Genomic DNA, 24313 nt, shown 5'->3' with positions numbered 1-24313 from the left:
GAAGAGGAGGAATCGAATACATTTTAATTCAACCTCATACGTCTCATAACTATCAACACAGCACTTTGAGTATTTTTCAACAGTCGAAGGAGGAATATATATGTGTTCAGGGTCTCTACCTCCTAGCGTATTAGCATCAGCTGGACGTCTGCTGCAGGACATGATGCACACAGCCTTCAGTGGTAAAATCTGCATGTGGTTCTACTTTGGTTATGCAGCACTCTTCAAAGAAAATTTCTTTCTTGGATTAAATTAACATGACAAAGTTGGTTATGCATGCAGCACTCTTCAAAGAAAATTTCTTTCTTGGATTAAATTAACATGACAAAGACTACATGGCACACTCTATGCACAGTAAGGCTCTACAACATAGCAGCTTCCGAGATAGATATTAAGTTGAAAAAAAAGGAGAGGGAAATACCTCATAGGTTTCAGATACCGCTGATTAATGATCCAATTGGGAATGATCGCTATTGCAGGGATTTCAGTTATCTTGGCAACTTTCCAGCTCCACTAGTCAGAAAAAAAGAAAAAAAAAAAAATTATAAACAAGAAGAGGAAAAATTTTAAAGTGAGAAACAAAAATTGAATCTTCATCATTTTTTACTGATTGAATTTTAAAGCGGCAGGCATTATTTTAATTTACAGGAATTTCAAAGAGATTTAAAAAGATGGGATTCAGAGAAAACTGCAGTGGCATAAAACAAAGATAACCAAAATGGTATCCAATGAGGGGTCAGGTCTCCAGAGATTAAGGCAATCTACAACCTCAGCTAAATGCTAGAATTTATGGAAAAATTCACACTTTAGTTGAAAGTCATGGGAGGCGCAGAAAAATTTGGAGAAAATTTTAAATGATTTGGAACATTCTGCCTTTAGGTTGATCACTTTTTTGACTAATGGAAGTAACCCTTCAAATTGCACGATTACTTAATTGGGGGACAAATAGATTGAAAAAATTACCTTCAAACTGTTCAAGTATTTTTGAGTATGCACTAATAACAACATTTCCGCATCTGCTTCCACTGGGGTGGAGACAGTCTCATCTGACAGCATGTTTTCTTTCTTGAGATTCTGAAACAAAATTCTAGGACCATAGTGAATCACATTCTTTAGATCTCCTTATGTTTGATGTACAACTGTGCAGGTAAGATTTCCATTACATTAAATGCATAGAGACAATTTGTATACGTGCTCTATAAAAATCAGAATACTATCAAATTCTACTGCTTATCATTCTTGATTTTCCACCATAAATCTCCTCACAAATACTTGATTTTTCATTCATTTAAATAAGAGAATTTAATTACGAGAAAAAGGATAGTCAATGGATCTTTCGATCGAAAATTGAAATAATAATAAAAAAGTATAAAAAATTATCAAATGCCTATCTCCTTCTTCATCAGTGTTTTCAACTTAACTTCTTGCTATTTCCAAGTCTTTGATTGCGCCAGGAACATTCAACTTCCAATCTGCATGAATTCCCAACTGTTCTGGACAGTCTCTCTGCACTGAAGTTTCTCAATCCATTTTAGCAGAAAACAGAGGGAAGTTGGGTAATAAGGGAAAAACTTAAACTCACCAAGAAAATATGCCTCCATTTCTCTGCATCAAAAGGATGAAGCTTTTGAAGTCCGCACAGTTTGACATCATATTCTTTTGAATACACAATTGGCCACTCATTTTGACTTCTCCTTTTACCTCTTTTATCCGTGAATTCATTGATTTTCTGGTCGTCTTGAGACATACTGAAATACAGAAACCAAATTCAAAACTTACATGAAGGACTAGCAGGAAAAATATGAGCTATAGATTAATCTTCTTATCTCTCAATAAGATGTCAGTCTTGGGTCATTGTATGGCCACTAGATTCTACTATCACTTGATCAAATTTTATCATAAATTGACCATGCATGATCTTTTCAGAGTCATGTTCCACACGGGATGATGATACAGAGAGCTTAATCAGCTTCTTACACAAGAAAAGTTCAGCTTCCAGAGGCTCGAGTAAGCCAGATTGAAGTGAGCTGACCTCAAGGATTCAGAAGTTTATAATCCTGAAACCCTTACATAACTCCTCGGGTGAAAGGGGGTCCTAGTATCGAAAGTTGGTCTTTTCATGGAAATTAAAGATCCATACTATAATAATTAGAGAAATATGTTCCTATTCTCTGGAGAAGTTACCAACAAATGTTTTTATTATTTTGAAATTTATGAAACAGTGACCAAACATAATACATATGTAGACTTTCATCTTTTTTCAATGCTTAAATTGCCTGGAAATTAAAGAAGTGTTGTATGTAGAAACAGTGGATGTTACTTTTGGTACAAATCACTGTAGCTCTTTATTTTGCACTTAAATAAATCTTCAAAGGGGTATTTCTTAGAAGAGAATCCTCTTAGAATTGAAGGTAATACAGTGCAAAACTTAGAGAAGTTAATAGGCAATTGTTTTAAAACTCTAGAACTCGACATCTGCCTGCTACTCATAGATACTACTCTTAGTAGAGATACTTCTCACATAAGTGTTAGTAAAAAAGGGTCTGCTAGCATGATTCTAAGGCTGAACTCCTCAACAGAAGCGAAAAGGACCAAGGATACAAATCAGAATGGCACGGCCTGGAGCTTTTAGGCAGGAAAAAGAGAGCACGGAGATATCATGTGTCTGGAATCAATTACTTGAGTTGCGCTAGCCACAATAGTTAGTCCTAACTGTTGCTCCTCTCATTAAGATCTAACAAGACTCCATAAAACGCACTATGTCCAATACACATACCTGAGTTCAAAATCACATAAGAGGAGTTGTTACAGGCTTCTCTCAGCTCGGGGGCAACATGGCATGTGAAAAATTGTTGCTCATATAACAGAGAACTGGGGAAAGAAAAGAATAGACTAAAGTCACATCAGTCTGAATGCATCAATCATCAGTTGGCCCATTGGTTAGCATGTAAATATCTGTTGAAGGGTGCAATTTTTGGTTGTGACATTTGTCTATTCTTTTCTTTTCAAAGTTCTAGGGGCATATCTTGATTTCTGCATGAGCCCCAGAAAGCATATATTCACTTTTGAAATAGAGCTTCTGCGGAAATGGAGATACACCCTGACGTTAGAAGAGCAATGAAGTAAGGTCTACCACTTGCACTCTCAGATTCATTCATCTTCCGCAGAACTGTCTAAAAGTTAGAATATCAATTCTGCATTAAGGATACACTGGATACGTGGAGAGGGAGAATGTGGTAAAGGACCTCGCACACTCTTTAGAGGCAATGTGCGCCCTGTTCAATTCTCAATTTTCTTTATTGCATTGAAATCGTCTGAAGATGCTGATGAAAAGTCATCATTGCGCTGACTTTGTACTAGCCACTGGCATTGCACAATCCGCAGTTGAAGTTTCAATAATTCCTTGTATAAATGAAAGTAAGTAGTACAGCAATATAGAGTCAAAGAGATCACTCATCCCAGCACATCAAGTACGGTTCCAGTCAGGTGTGTGTAAATCACGCGAACAGGGAAACCGATCGACAGTCATATCTCAGATCCCACATGCATTTCTTTTCGCCATCCAAATCAATTTCTTACTCTCTCTCACTCTACTCTTCTTGACAAACGGACAGCATTGCATATGGATCTAAGCTGGCCTGTCCTGGATATCATCAAATGTTCAATTGCGGATGGTGCAAAAACGGTGACTTGTATAAGGGTTGGCCAGCAATTAAAAAATTGGAAAACGAACAGGGTACACATTCTTGCAAGGGATGTGCAGGGTCCTTTCGACTGAAGAAGTCAGGTTACTTGTCTGGAAATGGCATTACTCACCTCATTGTGGTTACTCATAAAACTAAGTAAGGCATGGTGAGATTTCCACTCTGCGTTATAAGCACTGATGGCTAAAGAGCTGCTTTCGGTTACTTCCTGGAGGACTGTGTATTCTCCTTGCATCTTCGCGCAGCACCTACAAGTACTATACTACACACGATGAAGACGAATCTTGCCGAGGAACTCTTCTGGCGACAAAACTTGGCTCACGCTCCGAAGGATTACCACGTGTTTTCATGCCTTTCCGTTCGAAGCAAATTACCGGCTAGAATGAATTTGCGAATGACAGACTGCTGAAGTGAGGTACAGAAAATGGAAAATGAAGCGGGTAAGCTGGAGAATTATTATAAATAACAGAACAACAAAGAGTACTTGAGGAATACAGCGGAAAATTACGCTGACGGTCGGTGCTCAGGTGACGGAATTCCGTTGAGTTTCCCGGAAAATGAGAGAAAACAAAGAAAAAAAGAAAAACATAAAATGGCGAATGACGATGGCGGCGTGTGGCGCCAAAAACCGGCAGGGCAGGTGCTTTTGTCCAACCTAACACTTTAAGTTACACTAAAACCTTTTATAGTGATAAAATTTTTTTGTACTGATCACACGCATCTTGGAGGGAATGACATGTTGAACTATTTGTAAAACAATTTTCTGATTCTTTTTTGCAAAATTTGGGGCGAATGTAACAGTTAATTTGATAATGAGAAAGTTATATGACTTGTCATAAGCTACTCCACATGAACTCTGATATGGATTTTATTTTTCTTTATCAGTAATTTATTACGTAATTCATGCGCTGCTGGCGCCATCTTATGGACAGACACCATGCTTGCTCACTGTTGTTTTGGTCTTTATCACACGCACACAACTTTGCGCTTTCGTTTCGTCAAGTTCCGCGCCGCAGCAAGACTTTTACGGAAATAAATACGGAATCCTTACTGACCCACAGTCAGTCAGTTATTTACTTATCACTTCATTCATTTAGATTTTGAGATTATTCGAACGTTCACTAGTCTAACAAGATTCATCAGATTGTCACTTTTTCCTCTGACTGTTTGATAAAGGTGTAGTTTTTTCGGCTCATCCTTGCTCGTGCTAGTGTTGTGGTCCACGAAATCCAGTTTTTCTTGCTTGCTGTCGTGTTTACCTCCGCTGCGATCCTACCTTGAAGCTAGCAATTAATCATCCTTCCGTAAGCGAAGATCCTTTTTGTGGACTCGAGATAGTGAAAATGCTCGTTCATCTCTATAATTTATTAAATATCAGAAAAACAATAATTTAATCTGACTGTAAATGAACTGATACTCTGGTTTCGGTAATCGTAACGTAAGTCGCCGCTCGACGAACGTCTCTTGGGAATGGGAAGTCCGGTTTAATTTTTTGGTTAAAAAATCTGTGAATGTTTTGATCAGAGATAGAACTAAATCAAGACGGATGAATAGTGAAACGATTCTGCGGGTCATCATTCAAACGTATATTCAGTTTACCTAATAAACTGTTCAACACAAGCATTTCGTACTCATACAAACTTTGAACACGTTTTTTCCAGTTCAGTGAGAGTATTTACAACTCGGCGAATTTCAGAGCTTATCACTTATCAGTGTCCATAAGCAGGTCAGTAAAATTTCAATTTTTTTTTTAGAAGATGAGGCACTTGCCATTTTACGCTATCACTTAATATCACCTCTGCATATCTTGCTATCCTTTGAAGGCACTATTGTTTTTGAATTTTCAGTTATACTTTGATGTAGCATGTTACTTTCCAAAAATGAATGCTCCTAATCAAGCACACATAGCAGTACCCAAATGCAGTAGGGATCAGGTCTCCATTCTGAAGTAGAGGAGTTGACACAACGCAAGCTGGAATGGGGGTATCCTGCTTTAAAAATAGCCTTGAGTGCTGGCATCTCAAAATGAAGCAGTCCAGAGCTGTGCCTGCCATTTATATTCTGCCTCTTTAGGAGGGTTGCCCTGAGCATTCGATTTCAGCATCTTACTACAACCTACCTGGACTCACAGGATTTCTGATTATCTGGTTTCTGAATGATCAGTGTAGCCGAAGATTGAAGCTTCATGATTTTATATTGGATTCGTTTTAATGTTAGTCATCAAAAATTAGAGGTTAACATACCTATGCCAAAACAGAAGTAGGTCTCTAATGCTGGAGGTGCTGATATGTCAATTGTTGCAAGTGAATATACTTAATTTGAAAAATTAACAAAGTTTTGCGAAAAATTGCAAAAAAAAGGTAGACGTGAGTGTTGTAGAAGGCTGTTCCCCAAACTCCGAGTTACGACAGTCTCCGCTCGGTACATTTTTATCACAATCAAGGAAGCGATAAATATGGGATATATATGCAAGGAGAGAAGCAAAAATGACCATCATATGGAAACAAGAAACATTCTAGTGAGAACAACAAGAAAGGTTGACTCTGGCTGGGACAGGGATAGCTTGGAGTTTAGGGGAGTCAGGTTTTTCAACAATTTATCTAAAGAGTTGAAAGAGATCTTCGTCAAAGCTGAGTCGCCAAATTTGTTCATTAAGATATTTAAAGAACACTTTACAAAACGCTTACCACACCTTGCAAGAATTTTTAAGTTTGTAGTATTCATCTGTTTTGTAACTTTTTCTAATTCGCCTTGTATTGGGCCCTTCTGCAGCCCACAGACTTTGACTTCCATCGATATTGATAGAACTCAAAGTCTGTCAGGTCGGGCTGCTGTTCAGGCTAATGAACTAATCTTTAAAAATAAAAATGAAATAAATACTTTTGCTGCACTATTGGGGTATCAATCAAAACAACTTTTAAAACGAAGTAAATAACATTATAACCAGACCATGTGCCTGGGTTTATGACGTTGCAGTCTTCCTGTCATACTCTATTCTTTGAATGGAAAACTAATCAATATCAATTATTGTAAACTTCCATGATTTTTCTTCTCTGTGAAAAGAAAATTCTATCAACACTTCCATGAATGATATTGATTTGTTCTTGTTCAAAAAAATAAAATGGGAGCAGAAATTTTTTAACACTGCAATCAAAATATGTGGTCTGGTAGTTTCACTGTCTATTTAAACCATCATTTTCTTATTGTACAAAATGTAACTTGCAGATCATTGATGGCAAAGTTTCAAGAAATCAAATCTCCATCACATTATTTCAAATTTCTGTTCCTGATTACGTATTTGTTTAAGTACCAAAAAATTACCCAATTTATTCATATGAAATAATTAAAAACTATTTCTCTCAGTGAAAAAAAGAATGCAAAGGGTTCTGCAACGACAAATATTGGTCATTCTGCATAGAGATGAAATGCAACAGGAGAAATCTCAAAATACTTATTTTGATTTTCAAAAATATTTTGGACAACTCAGAAGGCAGGCCCAATCTAGAATGGTATTTAATTTCCATCTGATTGTGTACAAATATGAATCTTTTTTCCATTTCTAAGTTGAAACGAGATCCATCTCCATAATTTGATAATGGAACTTTTCCAAACCCCTTTCAGACAACTGACAGTCAGATCCCTACACTGGAGGCTCTCAATCTAGAAACGTCATGAAGTTAAGTCCAGGTCAACCATGTTCACTGGCCCTTTTTGTTGCAGCTAGTGCTGATCCTACCTAAACCACTGATTTTAACCCCCCCCCCCCCCCCACCGGTCAATTAGCTCTCAACAAGATGGTAAAATAGTGTTGGGGCCACACTATGTTGTAGGGAAAGCAAGGCCAAAAATTTCAATCAGAGTTAAAAATGTTCGAGTGCTGATTCTTAAACTTTTTTTTTTTGGCAGCGCTTTCCTAGCATAAATATAGCCAATTTGATTTCTCTTTTTCAGCAATTCATTTTCAAGCCTATCTATTGCCAGGTGATCCCTCTGCTCACATCTAACTCTTTCATTGGCTCCCATATCCTTTTACATTTAAGAACGCCTCACCTCATCGCTAGGAGTGTACTACTTCATGTTCATTCTGCTATCCATTCCTGTTTTAACTTCAACAATCTTTTTAGGGGCCGTCCATAAATTACGTCACTCAAGTAAGAGGGGGGGAGGGGGTTTCAAGCCAAGGATGGCGCAAGCTTTCCTATAGGCAAAAAGGCAGAAAATGCTTGCTTGAATTTTAGGGATTTTTCTAATAAATAATTTCAATTTTTCTCAAAGCAATAAAGTCTGCATTGTTTAATTTTTGAGCCAGTAATACATCCTGGCCTTAATTATTTTCCTTTTTAAGAGAACCCAGCATATGTTAAGTAATCAATAATAGAAATTATCAATTTTCTTAACGCTGCTGACTACGTCTACTGATTTTTATCGACTGTCTGCGTTTAACCTCATAAACGGGGGGCTCGCTGAGGATGACGTAATTTTCGGAGGGGGGGGGGGGGTCTAGCAGCAGTGGATGACGGTTGGATACAAGGAGGGAGGGGGGGGGGGTCGAAAAATTGAAAACAATAGGTGGCGTAAGCTATGGACAGCCCCTTATTATCCCATAAGTCAATGAGGTCTCTCCAATCTTCGTTGCACATACAATTTTTCGTAGTGAATTGGAATCAGAATCAGACAGAGTGCCTTCATATTTTCATATAGGCAAAACTACATTTCTCCGGACTTGCAGTAGTTGCGCTTGCGTTTCTCAAAAATAATAATCAACCCGCAGAAGTCCCTCACCCACCAATCTCTATCGCAGGTATGGGGAAAGTTTTCTGCCCACCCATTTTGCCGATTGTCCCTCTCATGCTCTAAACCTTTTTTCCACGAAACGTTTTCAAAGCGATGACACATTATTTTTCCTCCCTCCTTTTTTGTTTTTGAATCACCGTAATTCTGCGGAAAACACGCGATTTTCATTCCTGGCACTAACCTGGCGTTTCACTCTTTGGAACTTTCTTAGGCAGAGGTGCAAAAATTGTCATTCGGCCAAACGTATCATACGATCCGGGATTCTTTCCTCGCTCACTTCCGGACCTCTTTTTCCCAAATTTTTCAAAGTGATGGCCCTTTTTTCTCTCCCCCCCCCCCCTCCCTCATCTCCTCTTAACTTTTGAAACTTTGCTCGAAATGTCTCCCGCAAAATCGAAGAGATCGATTAACTGTCGGAATTTTTACCGAAAATTTTTTTCTGTGTCGTTCTGGTCAAAAATTTGTTCACCGATCATGCGATCTGATAATCGGACAGATTTTGCACCCCTGTCTTCAGGGCCTTCCCATTTTTGTAAAGGGTCAGTTGGTCGCGTGGTCGAAAAGTTTCTGCCCCGTGCCCACTGAAACACGAGTGGACGACACTGTTAGTCGAAGGTAGCACCTCAGAATCAAACAAATTGCCTTCAGAATTTAGTGTAGGCAATACTGCTTCGCTCTCGGGTCGAAATAGTCGCATAACTCAAGGTCCATCCGGAGTTGTTCGGGATAAAACCCTCTTACCCTCAAAATTTTCAAATACTAACTTTCCATTCCTCTCCTCTGTTTTCTTTTCCTTTCCTCTGTTTTCTTTTCCTTCCCTTTTTCGATCCGTTCGTTAAAAATTATCACACTTCAGCAGAAAATCATTTTCTTGTCATAAAATACGAGCCTTCTCTTTTTGTCTCCCGACCGCAATCGCGTGATCGAGAAGTTTGTGCATCCATAGGGTGAAGGGGGTTAGACGCCGGAAATTTTAACCGTTACAGCTTTTCAGTGAAGGACGTTCCGTTTTTGGAGGGGGAGGGGGCGTCACGATAACGAAGTGCTGAAACCACCCGTCAGCATACGTTTTAAAATTGTAACGCCTTGACATCAAGGAGGAAACCGTCTATATTCTAAGGACTGGGTGCGCCACGGAAAGTTTCCGATCAGGTTTTATAATACTAATTCTGTTAATCCGCTAAGCCTAGAGGATAGTCCAGACATTACATATCAATGACTAAAGTGCGTGACCGCGTATCTCCGTGTGCGACGTTGTGGACTTCCAGTCTAACCTTATTTTTTCCTGAGAAAACTAGTCAACGCAATTTCCAGGGTTGCCACAGCCAGGGAATCCCGGGAAAACTAGGGATTTTAAAAGTCAGGGAAAATAACGAAAATGTCAGGAAAAATTATTGGGTCACCTTTCTTTGCCGTCTTGAATGGGGTTGACGTTTCAAACAACGCATTCTGTCTGAAAACTATTCCCAATAATGGCTTATTAACCGTCTGGCATATCTTCAATCGTCAAGGAATTTTACCAAAATGTGTTGAAGAAATGTCAAGGAATTTCGTTTTCTAAATTCTGTGGCAGCCTTGAATTTCTTGATAACTGCCGTGGTTTCACTGCTCTGTAAGTAGGATACTCTCACTGGTAAAAAAAACCTCTCGGACCAATGCCGCGGTGCATTGACTTAAGAGTGCAGTTTCTTGTCGCCGGATTTAAGAGTCTTGAACTCTTGTTTCAAGCGGATTTTGCATTGAAACAAGAGTCCAGACTCTTCAATCCGGCGACAAGAAACTGCACTCTTGAACCAAGAGGTTTTTTTTTTACTAGCGTGAGTAAGTTTCAAGCTATAAAGCTGACTTGTTCCTCCTCGAAAAAATAATCTAGGAGCGAAGATTTTGAAACACCGCAATGGAGATACGTTGTGTCGCACTTCAGTCGTAGATATGCTTTTTATGGCGCTAGCCTTAGAAAAGCGTATCGTTAGTTTTCAAGTTGTTAGTAAACGAATCCCCCCCCCTCCTCCTCCGCTCCACCCTCTCCGCCTCGAATACTATGCCTTTTTGCTTATCAATGAAAGGGCAATGATCGTGAAAGTACTGAACGCGCTTCACTCTCCTACCTAAGCTTTATCTTTTGTTTTCTCATGTTATCGACTTTTCCTTTTGTGCTCAATTATTGTCAGAAAAGGAGGGTCGTAAAGTTTTCGAGTGCAGTCAAAAGTTGACAACGAGAGTCTCACGATAAGAAAGAATAAAATTATTAGTCCGCATTGTCAGTTGAAGTTTTCCTCTGTCCACAGGGTCAGCTCCACTTCACTCACTCCTTGTTTTAACTGGAGGTAATTGCTCATGTATTCCCAAAAATTATCGATTATCAATTGGATTGCATTTTGCAAAAAGGAACCACAAGCATTCCGGTGTCGCTAAGATTGTGCAACTTTTTTTGCCTTGCATATAGAAACTGATCATCTAAAAAAGTTTTATCCTCACTCTCTATAAATTATGAATTCAAGACAAAAATCACGTTGGTGAATAATTTTTGTCATGATTTCTGTAATTTTCTGCAAAGACTTTAAGTTGTTCAATCCTAGCAACATTGGAATGCTCTTGGTTCCTTTTTGCGAAATGCAATCCAATTGACCAATAATCAACCTTACTTCTTCAATGGTAATGAACGCCGCAGAGATCACATTGTTCCCATTCTATGTTCACATTATACCTACCAGTGGCGTGGCGTGAATGATCGATTATCGATTTTTCTTCATTTGAAGTTGTAGTAAAGGATCGATTCTTAAGGTGTTCGCTGCAAACACCTTAATAATCGATCCTTTTTCATAGATTTAAATAGCAGGTCATTCGATTTATTGCAACGCACGCCACGCCACTGATACCTACCGATGACGAAATTCATCAGTGATACTCCCAACCCATGTAATTTATTTGTCGTGTTTAAATATCGCCGCCCCGTCTCATTTATGAAGGAGAACGAATCAGCATTATTCCCTGAAGTTTTCTCAGAATCGTGGCTTTACAGCAGAACAAATTTAAAACACCGCAATCAAGATCCATGTTGTCGTGGTTTTACGTCGATGAGTTTGCCTCAATAGTGGTGGCCACCTTTTCCCATTGTGAAACTATAAACATCTCTCAATGGTCTGTTGCAGGGTCTGCCATTCGCTCGGGGAAAGGGATAAAGGCTGGCGAAGTATGGATAGCAAAATTCCTCACATTCCGAAAACTTTACACGAAAGCAATCTGGAGGAAGGCGCTACCCACATTCTCCAACACATCAGACCTGAATGGAGTGCCGACAAAGTTCAGTTCAAGGTGCGTGGCTATTCCTCAATTTAAGCTCAACATGAAGCAAATGAACGCGTACTGCACTGCCGTGCTAAGAGAAAACGCCGTATGAACGTTCGAGAGTTGCCAAATTTCCTCGGATAAAATATTTATTTTTGAGGAACATTATGCATATTTTCCCCTGAAATTTTCAGATATTTAAGATTGAATGGCGAAGTCAATTGTCCGATTAATTTGGAAAAAATATCGCCTATTTTCCCAGTAAATCCGATCTTTATTGAACACTGAGAAAAAAAACTCCGGCCGTGGGAGCCGCAATTACGGGCTATATAGACATACCGTCCGTTCCGGGCTCAAAGGCCAAAAATTCCGGCAGCTGGAGGCGTAGCTTCGATTGCTCCGGGTTCAGAGGCCGAAGCTACGGCTCCAGCAGCCGGAATTTTTCGGCCTTCGAGCCCGGAACGGACGGTATCTATCTATACTATAAGCTCCGAGACCTCCTAATTTTGCGAAACTGGTGACGCTTAGTTCCAGAGTTCTACCGGACCGATTTTCATGATTTTTGCGGCTATCGACGGGCAATTGTCTCTAGATAAGCCAACTCTTTTCAGATTTTCAAAATATGGACCAGGTTTTTTTATATTACGTGGTAAAGTTGCGAATTCTCCCATTTAAACAATGTAAATTTATACTTTTTGTCATAGTTCGTTTGAGCGTTCTACCGGGCCGATTTCCATGATTTTTGCGTAAATCGACAGGTAATAGGCCCTAGATGAGCCCGCTGTAATCAGATTTTGGAAAAAGGACCCAGGTTTTTTTAAAATCACGTTATAAAAGTGAGTGAGTTTACAGAATGCTCCGGTACTGCTACCGCTATGCGCGGGAGGGTGCGCAGTGGTCGAGGAGGTTGCGCAGTAGCTGTGTAGCCTGCGCATCAGCTCTACACTTATCTACACAAGATTAGCGCAATTGCCTTCACGTTGAGCGGTAGCCGAGTCGTTTAAGACGTCGAATGCGTCCACTGTAAACTCGGTGAGGGTTCGATTCCCGGCTGATGAAAGACTTGATTATTACCTGACTATCCTTAATCATTGTTTTACTGCAATAATTCATCAAGCAGTCATTCCGAAACGCGTTCTTATAATTTTAAAGTAATTTGAAGTAAAGTTTAGAATTAAAGTATACCTCATATCGTAATTGTTTAGGGGAAAAATAAAACTAACACTGATAGGAGGGTAAAAATAGGGCCGCAAGCGGCCCATTGATGGCGCGGAGCGCCTTCAGGGGGTTGGGCCGCGTAGCGGCCAGGGGGCATAGCCCCCTAGTGTCTATATAGCCCGTAATTGCGGCTCCCATGGCCGGAGTTTTTTTCTCAGTGAAGGAAATATGGCTCAATACACCGGTGCTTCGATTCGATTATCCTAAAGCAAGCAGTAACGTAAGACATATTTTCTGCAAGCTTTAGGTCCTGCGGCGTCGGGCTGTGAATTAATCATACTAGGGATGAATTCCTTTTCTGGCCGGACTTTCTTCTAACTCCTCGGCGAAAAAGATACAAATGTGTTGAGATGCGCGCTCGAATTTTTTCTAAAGTGACCATGAAACGATTTCGTCTCATTCGTCGTTCTTAAATCAGAGAAGGTGAAACAACACACACACACACACATTTAAAGACGGCAACGTATCTATACTATAAGCTCCGAGACCTCCTAATTTTGCGAAACTGGTGACGCTTAGTTCCAGAGTTCTACCGGACCGATTTTCATGATTTTTGCGGCTATCGACGGGCAATTGTCTCTAGATAAGCCAACTCTTTTCAGATTTTCAAAATATGGACCAGGTTTTTTTTATATTACGTGGTAAAGTTGCGAATTCTCCCATTTAAAACAATGTAAATTTATACTTTTTGTCATAGTTCGTTTGAGCGTTCTACCGGGCCGATTTCCATGATTTTTGCGTAAATCGACAGGTAATAGGCCCTAGATGAGCCCGCTGTAATCAGATTTTGGAAAAAGGACCCAGGTTTTTTTAAAATCACGTTATAAAAGTGAGTGAGTTTACAGAATGCTCCGGTACTGCTACCGCTATGCGCGGGAGGGTGCGCAGTGGTCGAGGAGGTTGCGCAGTAGCTGTGTAGCCTGCGCATCAGCTCTACACTTATCTACACAAGATTCGCGCAATTGCCTCTCACGTCGAGCGGTGGCCGAGTCGTTCTAAGACGTCGAATGCGTCCACTGTGAACTCGGTGTGGGTTCGATTCCCGCTCATGAAAGACTTGATTATTACCTGACTATCCATTGTTCATTGTTTTACTGCAATATTTCATCAAGCAGTCATTCCGAAACGCGTCCTTATAATTTTAAAGTAATTTTAAGTAAAGTTTAAAATTAAAGTATACCTCATATCGTAATTGTTTAGGGGAAAAATAAAACTAACACTGATAGGAGGGTAAAAATAGGGCCGCAAAGCGGCCCATTGATGGCGCGGAGCGCCTTCAGGGGGTTGGGCCGCGTAGCGGCCAGGGGGCGTAGCCCCTAGTGTCTATATAGCCCGTAATTGCGGCTCCCATGGCCGGAGTTTTTTTCTCAGTGAAGGAAATATGGCTCAATACACCGGTGCTTCGATTCGATTATCCTAAAGCAAGCAGTAACGTAAGACATATTTTCTGCAAGCTTTAGGTCCTGCGGCGTCGGGCTGTGAATTAATCATACTAGGGATGGATTCCTTTTCTGGCCGGACTTTCTCCTAACTCCTCGGCGAAAAAGATACAAATATGTTGAGATGCGCGCTCGAATTTTTTCTAAAGTGACCATGAAACGATTTCGTCTCATTCGTCGTTCTTAAATCAGAGAAGGTGAAAGCCGTGGCCACATTTTAAAGACGGCAACGTAACTGTTATATTTTTAAACATTCAAAACATTATTCGCAAAATTTACTATGTCACGATCAAAATCAGTAATAGTTTATCTCATCGGCGCAATAAGCAAGGCTGGCATCAAGTCACGGGGTGAGACGTGAGAGAAACAAGCAAAGCAGCGTCTCAGTCAGTTAGTATCTTCGAATGCGACGAACACTCATCTTAACTCCTGAATGCAACTATTCGGGCTTCATGGATGTCCGTGTTGCATACGCACAGAGTTGAAGGCGTTTTGACTGTCGACGCACTCATCAAGTCACCACTTCACCCGCGGCGTGGTGCCAAACGGCGAGCTTTACTGCGACGATCCAAAATGGCAGAGCGTTTTCAATTCTTCTTTTGTACTACGAAGGTAGCAACTCCTAGGCGCGAATAGTCGCATACAGGCGTAGGGTTTTGTGTTTCAATATTGGTATCGTGATGTCCTGATCATGATTTTTAGAGCAACTAGGTATGCCTAAGAGATCTCTTCGAAGTATAATGAAGAATTGAAGGCACTCCGTCATTTTAGATCCCCACCGTAAAGCCCACCGCACGACGAAAAGAGTCTTTTTTGGAGGATGGACATGAAACATGTGTTCGACCACGACTGCAAATCTTCATGTTACTTTCCTCACATTTTTAATTGTATGGGATGCTTCTTGAAGAACTTTTACGAGAAAAACAATGAAACCACTTCTAAACCCTCCACGTTTCGCATTAACATCGATATTAGCTTTTAATGTCTCCTCATTTTGTGTGACTCATCTTAACTGTCTCGCTCCACTGAGCGCCGCCAGTGAGATGGTTGGTGTCTGAATCAAAACGCCTTCACTTCCGTGGGTATGCAACACGGACATACATTTAGTCCGAATAGTCGCATCCAGGCGTTATAATGAAAGTCGTTTAATATCCGTCGCATGCAACACCGACTGAGGCTTCGATTGTTTCTCTTACACCTTTACTTGATTTCAGCGTTGCCTATTATGCCGACTATGTAACCCATCACTGGTTTTTATCGCAACATTTTCGATTTTCGGAGAATATCAACAATCCCTCAATAAACAATCCTGATGAATTTGATAAAATAAGATGACCGCATTCGTCTTCATTCGAAAAAATGAAATGCGACAGGAAATCTGTAACATCGCAAGCCAATCTACACGTGTATGATTTCCTAGGTGCACTAGCAAAACTAAAGCACAATTAAGTCTAGTTAATATATTAGTGATAATTGTAGTTATGTTCTGCTCTTCTCCTCCTGAGATGTGGGCCTCGTCTAGTTTAAAATGAATTTAAATGGAAGAGCATTAACTGGTGGGCGATAGCCCACCCGCGTCTATTTAATTTTTTGAGCCTGTCTTAAGTTGAGTGTGTGTTACATCTTATAGTAAGCATTCATACTTAACAAGTGTCATGATAAAACCTACGTGACAGGAGCATGTTCCAACAATGAATTTCAATGTCATGTGCCCATGGTGTGCCAAGGCACCAGGTTTTCCGCGTCGAAGACGCGACGGTTAAGAGCATAATGTGATGCTTAAATTTTTGTTTTAGATAACGTCCCTCGCCCTCAGCACTTAAAAAAGAAAGAGAGAAAAACTGCCGCCCCCCCCCCCCCCCCCTCGGTCCCACTGCGAGCGTTAAATGCAGAAATCCGGCTGGGGCTTCTACTGTGTAGTTTACTTTCCGTTTGACTTTTTTTTTTTTTTTTTTGCTGAAGAGAACTATGTGTAAAGGAATTAGATAAAAAGGAATTATGTATATAGGGTTTTTGTGTCACATAATTTCTTTGAATTCAATGCAATCGCTCGGAGTTCGTTTTAGTTTAAATGTGTCCAATTTTTTCCCGTATTTGGTCCTGTCACATATTTCTAAATAAGCACACTGAAAAAAAAGTATGGCAATTTCTTTAGAAGGATGTTAAATTCTAGATGAGATAAGATAATATTTTTTTTTTCTTTTTTTTTTGCTTTTTGCACAATGAAAAGGCTACTACAAATACGTCATGAATTACCCTACTACTAAGGGCCGATTGTAAGACTTCTGGCCAAGTGCTTGTCAAAGTGGTGGTTTGAGCTGACCAGAGCTTGACCAGAGGTAGGTGTGTATGACTCCCGGTTTTCTTCAGGTCAAGTCCCGGTCAGCCTTTGTTTTTTCTCGCAAACCAGTAGTTAGGCTGATTAGCAGATTGGCTGCTGGTCAGAATCTGATCACTGACTGAGACACCATGGTGGGTGGTAATACGAAAATAAAACATGCCGTATTCTATTTTCATCGGAAACATTAAAGATTTCCTGTATCATATTTTGCATTATACTTTTGTCCCCATGCACACGTAAGAAACTTTAATCCTAACCGCTTGCAATCTCAGACAATAGCCATTGAATTACTGATTATGAGACCTTGGACGGATGAGGGAGAAAAAAATTTTTTTTTGTTTTTTTTTTCCTGCACTAGACTTAAATCCGCTGAACTTTACCTTGAAGGTACGTCTCATTGTCGTGTCGTCTAATCTGAGCGCGACTATTGCGTTTTAAAAATTTCTTGCGTCCAATAATGCCCCCCCCCCCCCCCCATCAATTTTCATCAATTTTGAGCCATAAGACACATGCCTCTCTTTATAACGTCTTTATGTTTCCAAAATTATGTTTCCAATTCCTCAAGTCCACATTCGTGCGTAGGTAGTGTCTCTTATTTGCTCTCTACCTACTTTGCATGATTAATTAATAATTATTTACACCTGAATGGACGTATAAGGCCAAAAGTGATCCATTCTCACCAAGCAAGGTTGCAGCGTTGCCGCATAGTAGAGTGGTAAACAGGAGAAGACAAGAAGGAAATGTTCTCTATGAGTATCGATAATGATATGTCAATGCGATACTCGATTTTTTCTGCAGGCAAAGTAGTCTATTTTAACTCAATGCTGCGGTATCTTACTGTTACACTTCTTTGACAAATACGCTAGTACGTAGAAAAAGAAAAGGATGGGAAATGAATGAAATACTCCATTGTTAGTCAGACCAACGTGTAAAAAGTAAAATCAAATGAAAATTTAATGCATTTGGAATTGAATACTGTGCCCATAATGTGCGCGGAATAGGTAATCTTTGTGAGAAAAATATTTTTGTCCGCATTATGTAGCATCTTGACCTTCTGTATCATGATAGGCAATGACATCATCACACTTCCTTTTGCTTGCTTCGCGTAAAAGCTACTGAGTTTTTTCAGATATGTTTTTTCATAATATCGAATATTTCCCCCAACTGACAGGATAAAAGTATAGCATCAATCAGTAAGCAACGCCATGTATTTTTCAGAACTCGTCCTTAGCGTGCCCCAAAATTTCAACACTTTACCTGAGCCCCTGAACATTTCTCGTTCCAAATTTTTCGCGGGATTTCCAAATGGCAAATTCCTGAAAATTTCTGAAAATCTAGTTCAAGGGATGGAACGGTTTTTTTATAAATAAATAAATAAATGCCGACAGTGACTTTGAAATTTGACAGCCACGTGTTGGCGAGAAACTCGTCAGCAGTGCCAGTGGGTCAACACGTATCCGTGACTTGGATGAAGATGTGGAAACCTGACTGCATTCTGCATCATTCATCAAGCATTCAGCTACACCTATACGTTGCGTAACTGGTGGAAGTATCGCTGAAAAAGAATATTTAAATCGAAAAAACATCCTTGTTTTTGTTTGGCTGCTAGTAATAGCTTGTATGGCCACTATTTTCAAGGCCAGTGCTACGATGTATCCTGCCGTGGATTCGCATTTGTTTCTCTTTTTTATTACTTTTTATTTTGGGGTGAAGTAAGGTCGCTACCTAAAGTAACAAATCAGTACAAAAAGTGGAAGTACTGATTTTTAATTTTGCAGTTTTAGCATTATAATACCTCCACCTTTCACTGCGAAAAATTTGCAAATGTATGAAAGTATGACCAATGAAATATGTTGCGAGTTTTTCTTAAAGGAAGATTGTGTGGTCCGTTTCAGATAACTTGTCCTTTTTCCGCGCATACAGCGAAAAAAGACCAATTGTTACAGCCCGTCGTTGGTAAAGCACGTATCTGACATACTTTTTGCAAAAATGTATTGGTTTTTGCGGAGATCGCACATTTATGAACATACTTAGCCATTTGGGTTTGATATCGGAATCTGAAAATTAGCAGTGACATTTTTCGTTTTCAAAGGTCGGCTGTTCATTTTGGCCTCGAGAGTTCCATGGAGGAGGCAGAATTCTGTCGTTCACTGGAAAAAAGTCGCTTGAATCTAGAGTCCAGGCTCCCTTATAGAAACATTGACAAGAAAAAATACTCTCGATTCAATCGGACTTTTTACTTAAATCAAAAGGAAATCCACCTAAATCAATTCAAGGAACAATCGGATTGAATCAAAAGTATTTTTTCTTGTCAGTGTTATTAAGAGTCTGGACTCTGGATCCAAGCCACTTTTTTTCGGGTGCGTGACATGACATCCCCCTGCGATGCATCCACCCCATAGAGTACATAGAGTCGTAATGTAATTGGGAGAGCTGGCGCCTCTTTTAAGCATTTTCCATGTCCCGAATTCCGAGTCTCCTGTGTGACGCCGCACGGTGTGGCGATATGGGTAAAAGGTCGGACATGGGCGATTCCGGGATTGTGAATGTTTAGGACCGGAAATGTGTTCTACGAGTACTATATTATATGGATTTGATGATAGTTTTTAAATTTTCATCCCCCATATTGATGGTACAGGCCTCTAAAGTCCGCTAAGTCGGCAATCTAAAATTTCCTCTAAAAACGCACCAATGTTTGTACATTCTTTAGCCTATTTTAAAATTTAATGAGACCTTTTCCAATGACGTAATCTTACTCTATGCAAGCTGCTGATCATTTTTCACTACTAAAATGTAGCCGTAAATAGGTTTGAATACGATTTATGCCGTCTGAAAGTCCTCGCGCCGAAAATGCTGAAAATAAAACTTTATATTAACTTTCGTTCCAAGTGCCAAGGAGTGCCACGCTGGGACTTGTTGAGGCAGACCCACAGGACCCCTGAGAAGCCTCCTAAACAATTTTTAGCTGCTAATATCTGCTACTCCGACGGCAGCATGATATTATCTGATATGAAGTCGGTTGCGCGAAATCGGTTTTTATCACTCCGCGCAACCAATTGTTGATATTTCTCTAAGATCCATCACGCAGGTAAGTGGTCAAAGGTTAAAATAGGCTAAGTACGTGTAAAAAAAGTTACTGGATGCAGCAGTAGTAGTGTAATTTATTTACTTCTATGTATAGGATATTTCAGAAATTTAAATTGTTTCTGTTATTTATCATACTAATAATGAATGGTAAAGAAGTTAGAACTGTTATTATAAGTTTAAATAATGTGACTACTACTCGCGCTGGTTGGTATCCTCATGTTATAATAATTATAAACACGGCAATTATAGAAATTTCGAATATCATGTAGAATATCATTAAATTTCACCTGTAGAAAGTCAATATTAATAGAACTAATATTGTAAATATATACTTATTACAATTTTAGTCTGACTAATTTTACCAAAAATTAAAAAAAAAATATTCATATTGATAAATTAAGCTGGATGTAGCTAATTAGCTGGATATGGTAGTGGATGAAGTAGTCGAGAGTTAACGTTTCGTTTGGTCATGAAGGGCAAATAGATATGTTGTTTAAAATCTCGTTTCTTCTATTTTATTCAATTTTTTTTGTTCCTATATTAACAGCAGTATTAAGATATACAAATATGAATACGTACAATGCTGCTCATAAAGCCAGGTGGAAAGAGAAAAGGATGGCTGCAAATATTTTAAGAAGTGTCGAACGTTTAAATTATAGAAATGCATTCATTTGCGAGATGGAAATCAATGTTTTTAGTACTTTTCAGGAACAACTTATGTAAATAGCAATTTTCTCGGATTTTCATCACTCAAATGGTAAAAATAAAGGCAGATTTGAAATCTACAACAAAAATTACCCATGATCACGCTCCTTGATTCAAAATGATGCGTTTTAAAGCCACAGTTTCGAGGTGGTTCAGGAAATAAATGTTTTTAGTCTTCTTCAAGTTATTAGCAATTTTTCTCGGATTTTCATTACTCAAATTGTAAAAGTAAAAGCAGATTTGAAATCTACGACAAAAATTGCTTCAGGAGTGTCCTCCTTACTTAAAAATGATGCGTTATAAAACCGCAGTTTCCAGGTGGAAATCAATGTTTTAGTATTTTTCAGGAACAACTTATGTAAATGGCAATTTTTCTCGAATTTTCATCACTCTTATGGTAAAAATAAGGGCAGATTTGAAATCTACAGCAAAAATTGCTGGAGGAATGTCTTCCTCATTTAAAAAGGATGCGTTTTAGGGCCACAGTTGACAACAAAACGCAAGTTGTCGAGCGCATGTCCGGGCAAACCGGCCTTTCGCCACACCGTGCGCCGGGTCACTTTTTCGATACATAATCGATTGTTTGCGGTACAATTGTACACGGGTACCCGGCCCTCCGATGACAACAACAAAGGAGATAGGAATTACCACCTATTCCACACCGCCATTTTGGATCGAAAATGTATCGAAAAAGCGACCCGAACTCGGCGCACACCGGGCTCGGAATTCGTCGAGCAGAACATGGCGCCAGCTCTCCCATTTACATTATGACTCTATGTACTCTTTGATCCACCCTCATGTAATCTACCTAACCTAACCTAATCTAACCTAATTTAACCTAATCTAACCTAACCTAACCTAACGGCTGGGTGGATGCAACGTCCTGAGCCCCTTATTTTCCACTGTTGAAAACTACCGAAAAGAGTATCTTGCCCGCTTTCCGTGCTCATCGAAGGCATTCCTGCCGTGAAATTGTTTTGAAAATAGACTCTCAACATGGACTGTCTTATCGTTTTTACTCGTCATGCAACCATTTGCCCGTCCGTCTTCTTCATGAAGCTCGTAAAGTCCGTGTAAACACTTAGCGGAGCGCAATATCGTTTTTCATCCTTGTGTATTTATTGCCTCTCTTTGCATTCGTCCGTAGCCTCATCCCTCTCTACCACCCTTTCCTCCGTCTTCTTCTTCTTATCCGCACGTGATCCGACCGGGCGTCCTCGTCTGTTTGAGCCCGTCTCGGCTCCTGCCTTTGCAAACTGCAAAGCGGTGAAAGTTCAACAGTTTAAATTCCGTTTTGCTGTTGCTCACAAAAGCTCCTGTTGCTCAACTTCTCTCAACTTGTACCTTGTATTCCACGCTCAGAGCTGTTAGAGCACCGATAGGGTAGGAATATCCGCACATTGATGCTGCTCTCAGAGCGGTCACTCTAATTTTAGTTACTTCGCGCGGAGGCAAGAGACAGAAGCATGGGCAAAAGCCATGGTGTCTTTTGGACCAGGAGAAACCGGGACTAATCAGGGAATTTTAGGGAAAAATCAGGGAATGAAAAATTTCAGGGAAAAATCAGGGAATGAAACATTTCCGGGAAAAATCAGGAAATCTGTTCCAGAAACCACAAATTTCTTCTTCAGGGTGTCTAGCATCAGGAATTTCCTGATTCTATCAGGATTTCAGACCAATTTAGGATTTAATCACGATTTCGTCAGGATTTTGAAGAAAAATCGGTCGTAAAATCAGGATTTGAGAAAAGTCGGCCGTCCGATCGGATTTTTTTATCGAGCTTTTTTTATGAAGTTACATTCGTTAATTCTTCTATCAATTTTTCTCCGGAAAAAATCAGGATTTGGAAAAATTATGAAATCAGGATTTAGCTGTCAAAAATCAGGAAAAATCAGGATTTCCCCAAATGAAAAAAAAAAAACTAGACACCCTGTTCGTGTACCGCTGAGAAGACCCTTCGTTTCCAAATTTGGCGAAAATTTAAAATACCGATTGATATTAAGGTTCATTTCACTGCGATCATAAATGAATCGATGAAACAATCGATTCTTGGTGAAGCAGCTTGCCTCTTCTCAGGCCCGCCACATCCCATCTCGAGCCCTGGTACCAGTTTTCTGGCCCGGGCCCCTAGTACAGAGGGGGGTTCGGGGGGCCTCCCCCGGGAAATTTTTAAAATTTTAAATCTATTTGGACGCATTTTGAAGCTCTTATGATGGAGATTTTCCATCAATTTCTGCATAATAATTACGCCTTTTTTTTACTTTCAGCACCAAATACTTTCGAATTGTTGCATTCAAAACATCTATACATTTTTTTTGAGGGAGGGCAGATGATACTTTTCAATTCTAGGGGGAGCCGGGCCCCCCTGGACTCCCCTTTCGTACGTCTATGGCAAGGAAGTTGAGCCATTGAAGTCGAGGATATCCAGACAGGAGCCTCTGAGCATCCGACAACGGAAGAAAATGAAACGCAGTTACTAAAAATATCATTCTAAATACTCAAAATTTTGAAAATAGATAGAAATCTCTAAAAAAGTAAGACAAATTTTATAGTGCCCTAGCGTGTTTTTGAAACTTCATTCACCTTTTGCGGAATTTTTAGGGTGATTTTTTCACTTTTCCTTACGAGACAAGGGTTACACATGAATTCGTAGTGGTTTGTCACCTGCGTCACGGGCCCCTCCAGGGCCCGGGCCCCGGTACCAAGGACCCAGTATCCCCCCCCCCCCCTTGTGGCGGGCCTGCCTCTTCTACAATCGATGTTTTTAATGGCTTTAAATCGAAGAAAAATTATGATTGAAAAAAAAATTATGCATTTTATGATTTAAACGAATTTCTGACTTCAGCTGTTGAATAACATTCTACCAACCACCACCTAATTTAACATTTTCAATTGTAATTTACATTTTTAATTATTGTATATTGTAATTCCTAGTGTTTTTTGACTTGTGACATAGCTCCAATAATGGGGCTTTCATGTACGTAAATATAATAAATAACTAACAGTGTTGCCAACTTGGAAAATCGCCACTGCCTGTGTCATAAGTGCAATGCCGTGGCAAAGTGAAATCCGAGCTCGGTGATATAGTCCGTGCCTGCCCAGCCACACCCTACCTGGCTAAAAGTTCGCCACCCTATTTACGATTAAAACGACACTGATAAACTCTCGAAAACGAAAGTGACTAAAATAGATCCACGTAACCGTCAAATTCCAGTGCATCGCGGTTTTACTTTCGCTGTGACTCGAGTGTCATTCAATTTCAATCAATGTATTGGATCTTTTTCCTAGATTTTGTAAATCCTACCTCGTATCGGATAGTTCTCATCAAGGGAATAATGATCCGCAAAACAAATAATTACGTCGGTTAGATATTCACTAAACCGATGCCTAAAATGTGGTGATTATTATAGATAGCTTTTAAGTTCATTACCAAAATAAAAGTTCCTTCACACTGCCTTTACTGATATATACGATCGTGTGTATTAGTCATAAAGGACCTTTCGAATTGAGATGAAAATTAACGTAGGCAGAGCAAAAGAAGCAAAAGTAAGGGCTACATTCATTATCATTCCTTAAACAGCATCTTCACTTGGAGAGGCATGGCTTAAATTATGCTTAAGGTGGATTTATAAGGTCCCAAGGAATCAGAAAAATTGTAATTTTGACGAATTTGAAGAATCCGTAAAATTTAATGAATTCAATTTGCAAATGCATCTGTAAACAAAGTTCAATAATTT

The 24313-nt window shown here is 39.6% G+C and overlaps 2 protein-coding genes across 8 annotated transcripts in view; one reads left to right on the top strand and one right to left on the bottom strand.

Moving 5' to 3' along the window:
• The window catches only part of LOC109043461 (Histone deacetylase 11), a 36362-nt gene extending 32072 nt beyond the window's left edge, over positions 1-4290 (bottom strand). For 3 of the 5 annotated variants that reach the window (XR_011899740.1, XR_002010202.2, XM_019060663.2), the window contains exons 1-4: positions 3817-4290; positions 1583-1748; positions 964-1074; positions 422-513 (exon numbers count right to left, since the gene is read on the bottom strand). Coding sequence is in view for 3 of the 5 variants with exons in the window: in XM_019060663.2 (XP_018916208.2) it covers positions 422-513; positions 964-1074; positions 1583-1748; positions 3817-3821 (374 nt within the window). In the remaining 2 variants the exon portion in view is untranslated. Of the gene's footprint in view, positions 1-421; positions 514-963; positions 1140-1582; positions 1749-3816 lie in introns of those variants that run through there. The other 2 variants (XM_072299577.1, XM_072299578.1) reach the window with 2 other exon arrangements.
• A 371-nt stretch (positions 4291-4661) lies between these two features.
• eas (ethanolamine kinase 1) overlaps positions 4662-24313 on the top strand; it is a 31285-nt gene continuing 11633 nt past the window's right edge. The window contains exons 1-2 of one of the 3 annotated variants that reach the window (XM_072299576.1): positions 4662-5430; positions 11651-11813. In XM_072299576.1, the coding sequence (XP_072155677.1) occupies positions 11694-11813 (120 nt within the window). In that variant the 5' untranslated portion in view covers positions 4662-5430; positions 11651-11693. Of the gene's footprint in view, positions 5431-10669; positions 10826-11650; positions 11814-24313 lie in introns of those variants that run through there. The other 2 variants (XM_019060661.2, XM_019060660.2) reach the window with 2 other exon arrangements.

The sequence above is a fragment of the Bemisia tabaci genome, chromosome 4, assembly GCF_918797505.1.
Source record: "Bemisia tabaci chromosome 4, PGI_BMITA_v3".
Taxonomy (NCBI): Eukaryota; Metazoa; Arthropoda; class Insecta; order Hemiptera; family Aleyrodidae; genus Bemisia; species Bemisia tabaci.
Note: the sequence above shows the minus strand (reverse complement) of the source record. Positions and strands in the feature narration are given on the sequence as shown.